Source organism: Hirundo rustica, chromosome 8 (assembly GCF_015227805.2).
Source record: "Hirundo rustica isolate bHirRus1 chromosome 8, bHirRus1.pri.v3, whole genome shotgun sequence".
Taxonomy (NCBI): Eukaryota; Metazoa; Chordata; class Aves; order Passeriformes; family Hirundinidae; genus Hirundo; species Hirundo rustica.
The window spans coordinates 1,335,863-1,349,451 of NC_053457.1; the positions used below are offsets into that span (position 1 = coordinate 1,335,863).

At 42.7% G+C, this 13,589-nt stretch overlaps 1 protein-coding gene across 5 annotated transcripts; it reads right to left on the reverse strand.

Annotated features, from left to right (window-relative positions):
• Positions 1-60: 60 nt before the first annotated feature.
• Positions 61-13,481, reverse strand: DNAJC12 (DnaJ heat shock protein family (Hsp40) member C12). 5 transcript variants are annotated; one of them, XM_040070657.2, is made up of 6 exons: positions 13,318-13,481; positions 9,139-9,256; positions 6,127-6,205; positions 4,322-4,461; positions 2,902-3,100; positions 61-1,193 (listed from the first exon to the last, which is right to left on the reverse strand). In XM_040070657.2, exons 2-6 carry the CDS (start codon positions 9,214-9,216, stop codon positions 1,099-1,101), a joined length of 591 nt encoding a protein of 196 aa, XP_039926591.1. In that variant the 5' UTR covers positions 9,217-9,256; positions 13,318-13,481; the 3' UTR covers positions 61-1,098. The 5 variants fall into 5 exon arrangements, with proteins under 5 accessions (XP_039926591.1, XP_039926593.1, XP_039926588.1 ...); XM_040070659.2 differs by having other exon boundaries at positions 13,285-13,481; XM_040070654.2 differs by lacking the exon at positions 13,318-13,481 and adding an exon at positions 11,239-13,029 and having other exon boundaries at positions 9,139-10,422.
• Positions 13,482-13,589: the final 108 nt, after the last annotated feature.

The window sequence follows — 13,589 nt, forward strand, 5'->3', positions numbered from 1 at the left end:
AATTCCAAAGGAATCTCTGTGGTGGGTGGAGGATTTCATTAAAAGGATGAAAGCAACCCCTTTTCTGTGTGCACAAAGTTTTATTTGCCGCTGATGGAATTATCTGCCTGCACAAAACCACATCAACGTGTTAGCCAAGTTTGCAAAAAGAAAACAAACACAAAATAAATAAACAACAACATGGATATTGCCCAAAGTATCAAAAACTTTTCATGTGAGATTTTGTACACATTAGTGCTGACTAGTCTGATTTTTCATTCCTTAGTGTACAAAGCCCTGATAAAACCATGTCTAGCACACCTGAGCAGGGAGGGGAATTGCTGTGAAGCCACAGGACAATGCTGGCACACATACACAGGGGATCAGTTTTCCACCAATACATCTTAAGACAAAAATTGCTATCTGGAGAAGTAAAGTTCTGGAATCGCCTTCCAAAACAAATAGCTGGTGCAAAAAGTGTTCTTCTTGCTAAGGTAGAAGACAAGTGATTTTCAGGAGTGCTTGATGTGTCCCAAGATCACAGAGATCTTGGATAACAAGAACCTTCTTATTTCATCTATAACATAAGATCACAACTCTCCTACAAGTTCAGTTTGTAATGAGTACATTATAAATCACTGCGGTGAGTACAATGCAATGGAAAAGTGAAGCAGAGCACAGAGCTGAGAGATAAGCACAGTTCTGTTTACAGTTCATTTTCATAAAGCTTTTGGAAGATCCTCGCTGAGTAGGAGACCCTGGAGCCCAGGATTCTACTGAGAGTATGTTTACTATAACATCACACTATTGAGAGAAATATTAATCACTAATCAATATTAATCACTAATCAATATTTGAGAGTACAAGAAACAATACTGAAGATGTCAGATAACTTCACAAAATCACTTTATGTTAATACTGAAAAGGGCTTTGCTTATTGAACAGAAAAACCTTCATCTGTAACACTCAGAGCATGTGTGATAAATCAGTATTTGGACATTGACTGGAACAACACATTACAATCAAAGAATACAAAATACAAATAACTTATAACTGCTGGTAAAAAAAAAATACTGAACTGTTGAACAGAAGATCTCATGCTCCTATGTGTTTCTCATTTTAGATCTCATAGTTTCTGAATTTCCTCAGAAGATCTGATGGAGCATCGCCTGACCAGCGAAAACGCAAGTGCCAGTAATTCCCCTCTGAAAATCCTGAGGGGAGAAAAAGGAGAAAGACAACTATTATAAACACGCATAAAACTAAATTTTCTGAAATAATACTTGATAGTCTTCCCCCAAAAAAGCAAGCAGAAAAGTGGTCCCTTCCAGTGCTCTTGACTAGCACTGACAAATAGGAGCAGCGAGTTCCTGGCACGTCGGAACAGAACTCGAACACCAACCTTCAGAACAGAGCTCAGCTGGGAAGGGTCCGAAGGAGAACAGTCCCTAAAGAGCACTCGCAAAGCAAACAGAGCAAATTGCACTGGCTTAATCTAAGTGATGTGATAAATCTGCAAGTACGTGATCTGGGGCCTTTTAATACTAAATTGTGAACTTCCTGTTACAGCAAAGTGAATCCTATCAGCAGAATGAGTGTTCAAATCTCTTGTTTGAGGTGAAACAGCCACGTAGGTGGTAGTCCAGAATTCACCCAGGCCTGCAGGTAGGAACAGGCAATGCCACAGTTTCAAAGTGGAACCCAAGATACAAATTTTTGCTGGACCAAAACAAAAAAATTATCAACATCCTAACATCAGGTATAAACACTGAAGTGCATATACAGCCCATCAAATACAATATATTAACATTTATTAATGTAAACATATGCCACTGGATAAATGAAGATGACGTAGGCACTTGATGACTTTGATGTTTTTCCCATTCAAATATCTGGAAATTAAATTAAAACTTAAAAGGAAAAATAGAGAAAGAAGATGCCTGCAAAGACCATTCACCACTACAAGAAACAAGATGTTTTCTTTACTTCAAAATTTTACTGTTCTACAAAGGATACAGTGATGATTTAAGTACCAAAAAAAAAGCAAACAGTATGAAGTTATAGAGCATAACTTTTCAAAAACAAGCTTTCAGTTAGGCCTGGCATACACCTCTTTGTAGAATCTTCTCTATTTTTCTACATTCCACAAATGTTTGGGATTACATTAGGTTTTGCTACCCTCAGAGTTCACCCTAATTTCCTGTGTGATCGAAGTGGGGAGAAATGCAGGACTTTGTCTGACAATTGTTCTGTGCACCATGGGCCTAGGATGATGGAACTCCTGAAGCACAGGAGGGTGCCCGTGGTGCTAAGGAAGCTTTGATCAGGCACAGTGACTTCAACCACAGCCAGGAAGTGTCACTAGTAGGTGACACGTTTGAAAAACACATTTATTCTGGTGTATACACTACTTCGAAAAAACAAAACTGTTTGAAAACAAAAGAAGCCTCCAAGTCTCAAATTTTAGACCTCATTAACTCATCAGTGCAAACTGTGCAAAAGTTCTGCATCATGAATAACCCCCCCCACCTAAATATTTTAGTTAACAGTTTTAATTTTTTTTTTTTTAAGTCACTGAAAATAACTGCCTTCTCTCTTTACTTTGTATTTTCATATATCAGAAAAAAAAATTACATTTTGGTCAAAGCTTTTTTTTTTTATATTTCTTCTTCACCAGTTTCTGGTTTTACTAGCAAACAAAGCAAGAAATTTGGGACAGGGAAGAGGGAGCATCTGAAAACTTCAAAATTAAATAAATAAGCAAAAGCATAAAACCCAAACCAAAATCCCAACCCCAAACCACATTTAAAAAGCTACAAATTAAACACACTGTTCTGGAGAAGGCTTCCTCATGACTGAAAGCCCCCATTTCAGGTCAGTTCCTGGATACTGCAATTTCCTGTAACTGCTGTTTTCACTTACTTGGGGAGTCTGGATTCTTTGAAGACTGTGGTTTCACATCAGGAATTGCAACATCATCTTGCTCCCTGCTCCCTTCCAACAATCCATCTCCATTGTCTCCTGTCTGTTGGGTCCACATCTCGTTAGTTATGTTGGTATTCCCAAAGTCAGGAGCTTCCAGCATTTGGTCCTTCTTACTTTGGACAGCCCAGTGCATTGACTAAAGGAAGGCAAACATAACGAAGAACTAAGCCCTAGACTTTAGTGGGTTTAAATTCCTTTTTCTTTCTAACATTGCTGTAATAAATGGTTAAACAAAGCACATTGAGAAGCCTGTGGGCCAATAGGAGAGGGGAAAACATGGTTGCACATCACAAACAGCATTGGAGAGGACACTTTATATCAGGTGAGGGTGAAGAACAAAATGTACAAGTGGAACAGAATTTTAAGGGCCTTTTGTCCAGTTTCTTCTCTCATGAATTCAGACATTTTTTAAGAGGGTTTGAGTGACTTCAGAAATGTTTATTTTCAAAGCTGTCTTTGACTTCAAAGTACCCTTTGAAAGCAAGGCAATTTGAAAAGATTTAATATTAAAGTCTGTGGAATAACATCTGTTTGGAACTGAACTAAGCTTAATTGGATACTGCCAGCAAACATTCAAGCTCAGCCATAATGCTGTAGTTGAAGTGTCCCAAAATTCTCTCCTAAGCAGACTTGAGATGGGCAGAATTGACATAGGAATCTTTTATCCATCTGCCTTAAGATATGACCACGTAGCCCCGTAACTATCATTCACTCTAATAAGGCAGGAAAAAAATAATCCAGTATTATGGAATTGAGCTCTACTAGCAACATGCTACCAAATCTTCTCAATAGCAAAATCAGGAGGGAAATCACCCAATAAACTCCTGCCTCTGTCCCAGGTCACCCCACCAGCCTAGCAGGGCCCCTCCAAAACTCTGTGGGAAGCCCAGGGTTCCAAGGAACTATCTTCAGGATTGCTTCAAAGAGATCTTTAGTTAATCAGACAGCATGAAAACCCATCTGATAAGCAATATACCAAGAGGAGAATATACTATAAAAAGGTCCCACCTTAAACTTAACTTTGAAAAGAAATTAAAGTTTCCTACAAAAGCAAAGTGAGCCGAAGCATTTGAAAACAGCCCTTAAGTTACTTAAACTTCCTATAAAAGCAGCGAGTCGATAAATTCACTCTAAAACTACTGGCCTAATGTCCTTCTGTGAATGGGCTTCTGAAGCCCTCCAGTTTGTCCTGAATTTCCTTAGCAGCCATAGCGCAGGAATCTCTGCACTCTTCCCACCCCCAGAGCCTGGCCCCGCAGCAGAACTCCTAACAGTAACTCATCCCCTCACCCTCTGCAATGTCTGTGCCAGCCCCACCTCCCCTGCTCCTGAGGGCCCAAACTCAGCCCCCACTGACCGTTTTCACGGAGCTGCTCAGGGCCTGCCACTGCTGGAACGGGACGGTGACTCCGCTCCGGCGCCAGTAATCGTAACGTGCACGGCTCTCTTCGTTAGTCAGAGTCTCCTTGGCTTGCTGCAGCTTCTGGAAATTCTCCACTAGGACACAGACCAAAAGGACACTAAAGACAACGTTTGTTGGCAAAGAAATGAGCTCAGATGCAAAAGGGGACCTGCCAGCGATGGCTCAGAGCAAAGCAGAGGACAAGGCAGGAGGAGAAGCAAATGGCCAAGGGATGTGGTTCTGGTTCCAGCTTGCAAAGTTCTGGCTGGCTTTAGGATCACGGCACCTCTGGTGGACTGATACCTTTGCAAATCAGGACTGAAGTGTTCCTTTGTCTACCAGCTTCAAAAGCTCCTAAATCTAAGCTGAAAGAAACTCACAGGGTACAGCCCCTGCAGACCATCTTAAAAAGGGAAATTCGAGCAACACTGCTTAGAAGGAACGTACTGAGATCTACAGCAGCACAGGAGTCAGAGCAGAGCACAGCAACAAGAACCATGAGCAGGGAGAAAAAAAGATGAGCGGGAGCTGACAAACAAGAAGAAAAATCTAAATATAGTTCAGATTAATTAACTTATGCATTTTATTAGGTGTGTTTTCTACATAAGCTAAAATGTTATCCAGACTGCATGAATGAGAGCTCTCATTCTTCCCTACAGGGAATGGTTTTAATTTTTCATGGAATGGTTACTAAGGATGCAGCTGCATGTTACTATTTGTGGAAGGGTTATAAAGATTAAGACTTTATCTATGACTCACCTATGTTACAGTGATCTGTTATTATTCTTTTATTCCTGTTTACAAATTAGAGAGAGTTCTTTTGAAATACAGTACACCCAAACTCTAATCAAAATTGATAACTATAAATCAAAGAGACAACAGGCTGAGGGAACAATTGTACTAGGTTTTCTTATTCCATAGTTACTAGTTTTCAACAAATAAAAGATCTACTTTCATTACTCTTTATTAAGCTTTAAGCTGATGAAATAAAAAACAAAGTAAACTCTCACTAGTACTGTAAAAAGGTATTTAAAGTAAATAAGGCATGTTCAGGTAAAGAGAGAATATAACATTTCTTCGTGCCAAGCAAAACTGCTCTGATATTTGGCACTTGGCTGCTCATTTTTGTGGCTCAGCCTTGGTGAGCCCTGCCCAAGGCTCCCTGTGGTTATAAATGGGTAAAGACTGGCTCCAAATAACTCAGGCACTGCTCAGCCCTCCCAGCTCTGAGGAGCTGCTCCCTCTCATCACCACAGACATCAGCTGCTCTCCTGCAAACAGAGGCTCCTCGTGGGGCTGCCTTCTCTTCACCTCCAGTCATGAAATGCCATTAAAAGAAACTAAAGCACATTTTGTGTGCTCCTCGGGCTTGTTCCTGGCAGTAAATTAACTGATTGACACGAGTGTGACACTTGAAGGCCACTGAGCGTTGAAGTGCACCAACTCCATAGGTCTAGGAAGGGACTCACTCCAGAAATAAATTCTGTATTAAAAGATGATCTATTGTAGAAAGAATAAAAATTCAAGATCCTAGAAATCAAAAAAGTCCAACAAGCATCTTCTTGCTCTATATCACAGAGGAGCATGCAAGTCTTAGAAAGAATATCACAAGCTTGCTATTTAAATAGAACATGCTCAATGCACACGATGATTAAAATATATTGAGGGGAAATAAAGTTTTAAGGCTGAATTTAGTACCTTGGCCATGCTAATAGAAGAAAAAAAAAATAGATTGTTTTTACACAGGAAAGAATACATACCTGCTTTGGGGTTTCCAGGATGCTTGTCAGGATGACATTCAAGGGCTTTAATCTTATATTCAGCAAGAATCTGCTCAACCTAAACAAAATATTGAGACAAAGTAAGTAAACACAGAAAAGATTTTCAAATTTTCTTTCTGAAAGAGGGCTGGGAGTAACAACAAAGAATGCTGAAAGATTTTGTCCTATTCAATTTTACAAGCTTTACTACAAGCAAAGTAGGCAACAACAACCATCTGCCATTGACACTGCTTATTTAATCTCATTTTCATGCACTCAGCCTTAGTCTTGTTTTTGTGAGGCTCATCCAATATGGCTCTAGAAAAATGTGCAAAGACATTTGACCACAGAGGCAAAAAGCATCACTTCAGTTGCTCTTTACTTTGTTTAATCAACTCTAACTTTCTCACAGCAGGAATCAAAGGCTCTCTGTATTGCTGAAGATCAATCCTGTGGGTTTAGGTGGCTTCCTCCACATCCTCTTCATAGGAAATTCAGCCAGCACCCCACGAGGTTTCCATCTTGGATACCCCAAGATAACTTGCTCGATAACCAGTTAGTTCACGTTCTTTCTTCAAGTTAATTTCCCATGCAAAAAGGTTGGCTTGGAGTAGAATACATTTATAATCATCATTAGAATACTGGCATGTATTAGTTTATCAGTTAATTGCAAATTCCCACACAGTTTGTTATACCATAAAGTATTATAACCACTGGAAAAACTAAGACACGTTAACAGTTAAAATACCACAGGAAGCCACTGGAGTGGGCATCAGCTTAGATTTTCAGATGTTTAATACTTTTCCAAGGATCTTGCTGGTTTTTATAATTCAAAAGCCAAAACTTCTTTATATCATTCCAGTTCAGCTCAAGCTTTCACAATTCACCCTAAGGTATTAAATAATTACCATTCTTTCCCATACTACAAAGGCTGTTTATATAAATTCCTCATTTGTCAAACCATGACAGCCACATACAGTTTAAATTATTTCCTTCAAAACTAAGTCTCATAACATTTTTTATTTAGAATAAAATTACAGTTCACTGAACTAGCTGGACAAATCTTGTTGGCATATTCTGGGGAAAAAAAGTCGTCTACGGTAGTATCTTAAGAGCTCCACACTTTTCAATCTGCTCAGGAGCTCCTTCCAGAGGGACAGAAGTAATGCGGTGTATCTGCAGTCAGAAAGACACTTTAAAACACATACAGTGTACAGAGAACTTGGTGAGAATGGTTACTGTATAGCTGCTACCATGTCAAAAACTTAGTTACTTAATGGGGAACTTTAAAGTTAAAATGTGCACAGAGGGTTAAAATGTATCAGAAGGGTAGCATGGAAGTCTGGAGCTTAAAAAACCCAAAACAATAGAAAAATTTATAAGAAGTTTACACATCATACACGAAATTAATATAAAATATATAGTGAAGTGATTTACCAAGAAAGATATCCAATACCCACTATACACCAATAGCATTGTTCTGGAAGAAGGATGGAGATTAAATCTCCCCTATTCCTGTCACATCTGAAATGAAGTAGATGTCTCTGAGCTCAAGTCCACCAGAACCCAAGAATGAACTTGGTTTGTGTTTATTTGAATACAACAAAAAATATATAGAAACTGAGAGCATTTCTGCTTAAATTCAACCAGGTCCAACCAAGACCAGAATATTCAGCAGCTTAGATGATACTGCTGCAGCTGGGACTGCTCTGTGCGCCCACAACAGCCTGTGCCAAATGCCTGACTCCTGTATAAAGTAGTGAGACTGAAAAATCCCTGTAATGCTCCAGATTTCTGTGAGACCCCAGAAAGCTGTGAAGAGCCCCGAGTGGAGGCCAGCAAGGGCCTCAGTCAGCCTGGGATGTCCAAGTTTTCTCCCATGTCAAAAACAGGGCAGCAACATCTGCTGCTTCTCCCAACAAATAGCACTTGACAGCTTGTTTGTTAGCCTTTATTCCAGGTTTTTAATTCCATTTTCAAGCAATTCGAAAAATCATTATCACATGTGCTTGAACTGTTCATTAATTGTTAAGCCCTTGAGGAATTAGTGTGAGGTAGAAAACGAGAAACTGCATGTGCGTAACAAGGCTGTGTGGCGACTTGAGCACTGCCCCCTGCTGGGATCACTTCTAGGAGTGTCCTCAGGAAAAGCTTTTCATTTCCCTCCGTGACACATCGAAGATGTTCACTCCTGATCTTCATACTTCACCACCAGGACAGCTGAGAGCATCTGACTAAATTTACTGAGCAAGACAGCTTTTATCTCCACTGAATACATCCCCTATTACAGCAGAGTAATCAAAACTCTTTTTCCAAATCAGAAACACAATTCCAGTTAATATAACAGCTAAATTTAAAAAAAAGCATACTAGACTAGCAAAAGAAAAGTTGTATGGACACCTTTAACATGATTCACACTTTATGTAGCTGCAAATCACTCAAAAATAGCTTAGCTAAATCTCATTATAAAGTATGTATCTGCTACCAAAATAAATTAGTAGAACTAGTATTCGAATGATTTGAATGTAATTAAAAACAGAATTAAAAAAATATTATTATGGTAAAAGATAGAGATTCTGGTTTTGTTTTCATCTGAACTGGTGAATACATTTTTAGAAATATTATAATATGTATAAAGCCTGAGAAACTCAGCAGCATTATCAGTGCCCTAAAGCTATGAACTTTCATTGTAATACTTGTACATAAATAGCTCCTTTTCGGTTTTCAAAACGAATAATATATATTCTGAACTATTATTTGGATGCTGTGAAACACATGCAGCTGGCTCTCTCCATATTCCAGTCCTGTTCTACACGGCATTGTCAACCTGAGCCTTACTCCAGACTCCTATTGTCAGAGAGAGAAAGGAGCTTTCCAAGGGAGACCCCACAAGTGGCAAGAAAGAAGGTGCACAAAGGCACTTCAAATGTTCCTGCCCGCAGAGACACAAATTCTCTGCAGACACACGAGCCCGTTCAAACTGTGAATAAGCCGACGAGGAGAGGCTCTTACCGTCGATAGCTCGTCGCATCCCAGCAAGTTGTAGTAATCCTCCAGCTCCTCCGGGCTGCAGTTCAGGATCGCATCCATCGGCACTGGTCCGACGGGCTATTTCCAGCCGGCACGGAGGCTGCGGAGTACAGCGTCAAGTCAGAGCTCACACTGGAGTCTAAAGCAGCCCAGGGCAAGAGGCAGATCCCAGCCCGGAGGGAGCTCCGCGAGGCGCTTTCGAACGCCGGCAGCTGACACGCACGGAGCTGGGGAGTTCCCCGCTGCCATTGGCCCCGCACGGAGCCAGCCCGCCCGCACGGAGCCGCTCTGGGCAAGGCTCCCTGGGATTTGTAGTTGCCAGAGTCACTCCCACCTTCAGCTGTGGCTCCGGTCCAGACAGCAGAGTTCTGGACACTGAAACGTGGCAGAGGTTTCTCTCTTGCCATCACCTGTGCAGCCACTGCAAACCAGGCACACACCGAGAGGCTGCCTTGGACCTGAGCCGTTTTCTGATCAATTCTTATTTGCAACTTTTGCCACCATCTTTGACCAGATGATCAGATGGGTAACTATACAAAAGAGTAAGGATTACTTCCAAAGTAACAATTACAGGGTGCAAACTTTGGAGGACGAAGCACCAACCTCGCCAAAGTCTGTCAGAGGTCTGCCAGTCAGCTCAACAAAAAGGGGGCACCCTTCACTCTCTGAAGGCCTCCTTGGGTACACAGACACTACTCCTCAAAACCAAACAGCAACTGTCCATCAGTCACGTGTCTGACAAATTAAAAACACCCAAGGACGGGAAACACTCGCTGTCCACTACCAAATGAAATACTCTTTCTCGTGCTAAATTACTTTCAGCCTGTGTATTGAAGGTCTGTACTGTGTGGAAAACGTGCTCCTTGTGAAACTTATTTTACAATGAGGTGAAATACCTTAATTTTAAACTATGATTAATGACCAAGGCCTCAGCCCAACAGAGACTCTGGACACACTTGGTGTCACCCATGACTTGTTGATTTCAAAAGATTACTTCCTAAGCGTAATATAACCACACGCTGAAGTCTTTCAAGAGCTCTGCAAGCCAAGATGCTTCATGTCATTAAATCCTGATGTTCCCTTAACACTTAGGAACAGATGCTGTGAGCAGTTACACAGTTCTAGATGCAGCAACAGAGAGAACAGATCCCCAGGATGACACGGCGCCGGCCCCGGGTGTCTTGTAGGAGAACAGATCCCCAGGATGTGACCAAGGCTGGAAGAGGCCACGTGTGAATCAATGAAGGACCCAGTGGCTATTCAGAGCTATTCATGAATAAACAAACAAATAAATAAATAGATAAATAATTTTTGCATCTACAAGTGCTTTAGTAACTGCATTAATAATGTTCTGCAATGACCTTTAATACGAATTTTCCACCATTTTCTCTTCAAGGTTGCATTGTCTGAAATTTTTTACTTTTACTGCATATTCAGATAGCCTACTAAGATTATAAAATATACAAACTAAAAGCAATAATATTAAAAGAAAAAGCATAATCCATGGTGAAACCACTTAAATCTGATAGAAAACTCTACCAACACATTTTTCAGAGTAAATAAAACAACAGAATTTTTCTTTCAATGTCGCTACAAGTGCAAGAACTAGCAATTACAAATCTCCCCATCTCCACCATTCGTAAGTTAATAACCAGAAGAATACGGGAAAGAAAGTCTTTTAATAACAGAACACGTAAATATTTAAATAGGTTGTACTCTGTGGGAGGACACAAAACAAACAGCTGTCCCTCCTCCCAACAGCATTCCTGACATCCCTTTCTTTTCCAAGTATTCCTTTCGTATTTGCCTAAGGTGAAAGGGAAGCTCTTTAACCCTTTTCCCCTGCAGCTTTCAGCGGCTGTTTCTGTGCTGCCAGGCAGCTGCAGGTACAAGGCCTGCGCCCCAGTGACAAACCTGGGACGTGCCAGCTGTGTGTTCCCAGGGAATGTGCTCCCCCAAAGGGAAACAGTGCCACACTCCGCCCCTGCCCCTCGAGATGTGCCACTGCTTGGAGCACAAAGGCTCCCACAGCACAGCTGCAGCTTTGTGTCTGGAGAACACAAAATACACTGAATAACTCACCCTCATCCAACACTGCTCCTTTTGACTTCTGAGGGGCAACTCCCAAAGCATCGTCAAAAAGGAGAGCAAGAGCAGCCATATGTATTACACAAAAAAAAACCCAGAAATTAGCCCCAGGACATAAAGTTCATTTTAAAGGGAATTGCAGTGCAGGAGATGGCACAGACTATTGCCTACGCATGCCGTGGTTAGTGTTGCTCAGGATGTACAAACTGTTCTGGAAGTGAGGAAATCTCATGTTTGTTCTCTGCACCCAGCCACCAACAAAAGGTGTCTCTCAGTCCTAGCACATATTGACAATTCTGTTTGTTCAGAGCTCAGAGCAAATCTACTTTCTGCTTCAGAGTAACAGGACATTTACCAACAACTTGTAAAAGCTGTAAATAGTCCTTTAAATAAAACAGTAAGGTCTGGAAATCCCTATTTGAATTTATTCCTGTAAAATACATCAAATCTTCCAGGACCAGCTCTCATCTGACTTCAGGGTTTTTGCGTCCTGAAGACAGAGAACATATTTATGAGAAGTCCAAGGACAATATAACTCATCTGAGTCTTGCATGGTGTGCCCCATCCTTGTTCTCACACAAGCTCAGAGCTGCAGAAACAGAAGAGGACCCAAGCCCTGCCAAACTGACTTCCCACAATAAGGGTAACTCCTGCAATGCCACTGCTCACGTGGAGAAATGCCTGCAGTATCAGAGGAGGCTTTGGGATCCCTGAGTCACTCCCTCACCAATACCTTCACGGAAAGCCTCAGATCCTACATCTGCATCAACTGGATTATTTCTTCCTCAGAACAGTGTTCACATAAATGACCACCAAACCAGTCTGAAAGCCCCACCTCTGCTTTATATGCTGATAAAAGCACCTTGCATGTGTTTTTTAAGAAATACGAATCTGGGCTCAGCTTCTAGAGGCAAGAATGAAAAAGAATGTTTGCATACAAAGTTGCACAGAATAATAAACACTTTCTGATCTTGTTACTCTACAGCTTGTTTTGAGAACCAGGTAGTGTGAAAAACACTGAAAACAGTGTGAAAACATCTGAAAGAACCAGGGGGAAAAAAACAAAACCCAAAACCCACCTTGCTCCCCCTACATAGACCACCTATAAAGCTGATTATCCACAAAGTATCCCTTTTCAAAGCCATACGTATCAAAAAATTTAACCCCAAGTTTTTTTTAAAGCTGTTGGCTATCAAGGCCTGCAAGGGGGAAAACCTGTCTAACCTGGGTCTTGCCACTAAATTTAGGAATGCCATTGCATTAAATCCACTAATACTATTCTGTAAATAGCTCGTGATGTTAAACAGTAACAACAAACCAATATTTAAATTTCTATCCACGAAGTTTAGACCAAAATTCTTTGTTGGTGGCAGTCCTGGGAAAAAGGCCGAGCTCTATCCAGTCCAAACTGCCAGCTGCAAAGAAACTACGCCACGTAAAGTCCACGCATGGCACCTCCTGTTGGCTATGCAGGGATGGTCCCGGGTGAGGCACTAAGGGTTGCTCCTATATTCCACATAACGAGAGATCACTGGGAAACCAGAGAGACCAACAGCACACACTCCTGCAGAGCACGGGAAACACAAGGAATTTGGGGCCGTTATTCAAACAAATGCCAACTCTCGCCGCCTACCATCAGGGCTCTCCTACACCACGCAGGCTCCATTCCTAAAGCAGCGGTGGTTTAAGACGGGTGCTGACCCCGCCCAAAAAAGCTCCTGCATCCCGGGAGCTCGAGTACCGCGATGCAGAATCCCAGGCGGGGCGAATGTTATCCCAGAGGACAAGGGGCATTACCTTACGGCACCCCCGCCAGGAGCCCGCGGTGCCGGCGCACTCCCTTAGCAGGCAGGCAGCGGCCGTGCCCTGTGCCCACCCTCACCCTCACTTGAGTGTGCTCGGAGAGGCCGCTCCGAGCCCCCCGGCCCCGCTCTGCGCCTGGGAACCCGCTCAGGGGCAGCCCTGCCGGGCTGCTCGGCCCAGCAAAGGGCTCTGCAGCGGGGAGCTCGCTCCCGGCAAGGGGCACCGCCTGTCCGATACCCTGACGGAGAGCGAGCCCTGAGGGTTTCTCACGCGGCTGGCGAGGAGCGAACAGCGGAGCCGCCATTTGCCGGGAGCTGCCGACCGGGTAGTGCAGAGGAACCGCGAGGGGTCAGGGCTCGGCAGCGGGCGGGCTGCGAGCGGCACACGGCCGGCACGGGAAGGGAAGAGAAGGGAGGGCACGGGGGAGCCCGGGCCGGCCGCGTCCCTCGGCGCTCCCTCAGGCTCCTGGCGCCGCCATCGCGGGGCCGGCTGAGGGAGGGGGCGCGAGGCGGCACGAGCGGCACGTGACGCCCCAGCGCCCC

Excerpts from the sequence above, each read along its gene's own strand:
- DNAJC12 (XM_040070657.2), bottom strand. The coding sequence starts at position 9,216 with ATGGATGCGATCCTGAACTGCAGCCCGGAGGAGCTGGAGGATTACTAC. Across the intron at positions 6,206-9,138 it reads GATGCGACGAGCTATCGACG|GTTGAGCAGATTCTTGCTGA; the intron begins GTAAGAGCCTCT and ends TATTTTGTTTAG. Across the intron at positions 1,194-2,901 it reads AAAGAATCCAGACTCCCCAA|GATTTTCAGAGGGGAATTAC; the intron begins GTAAGTGAAAAC and ends TTCTCCCCTCAG.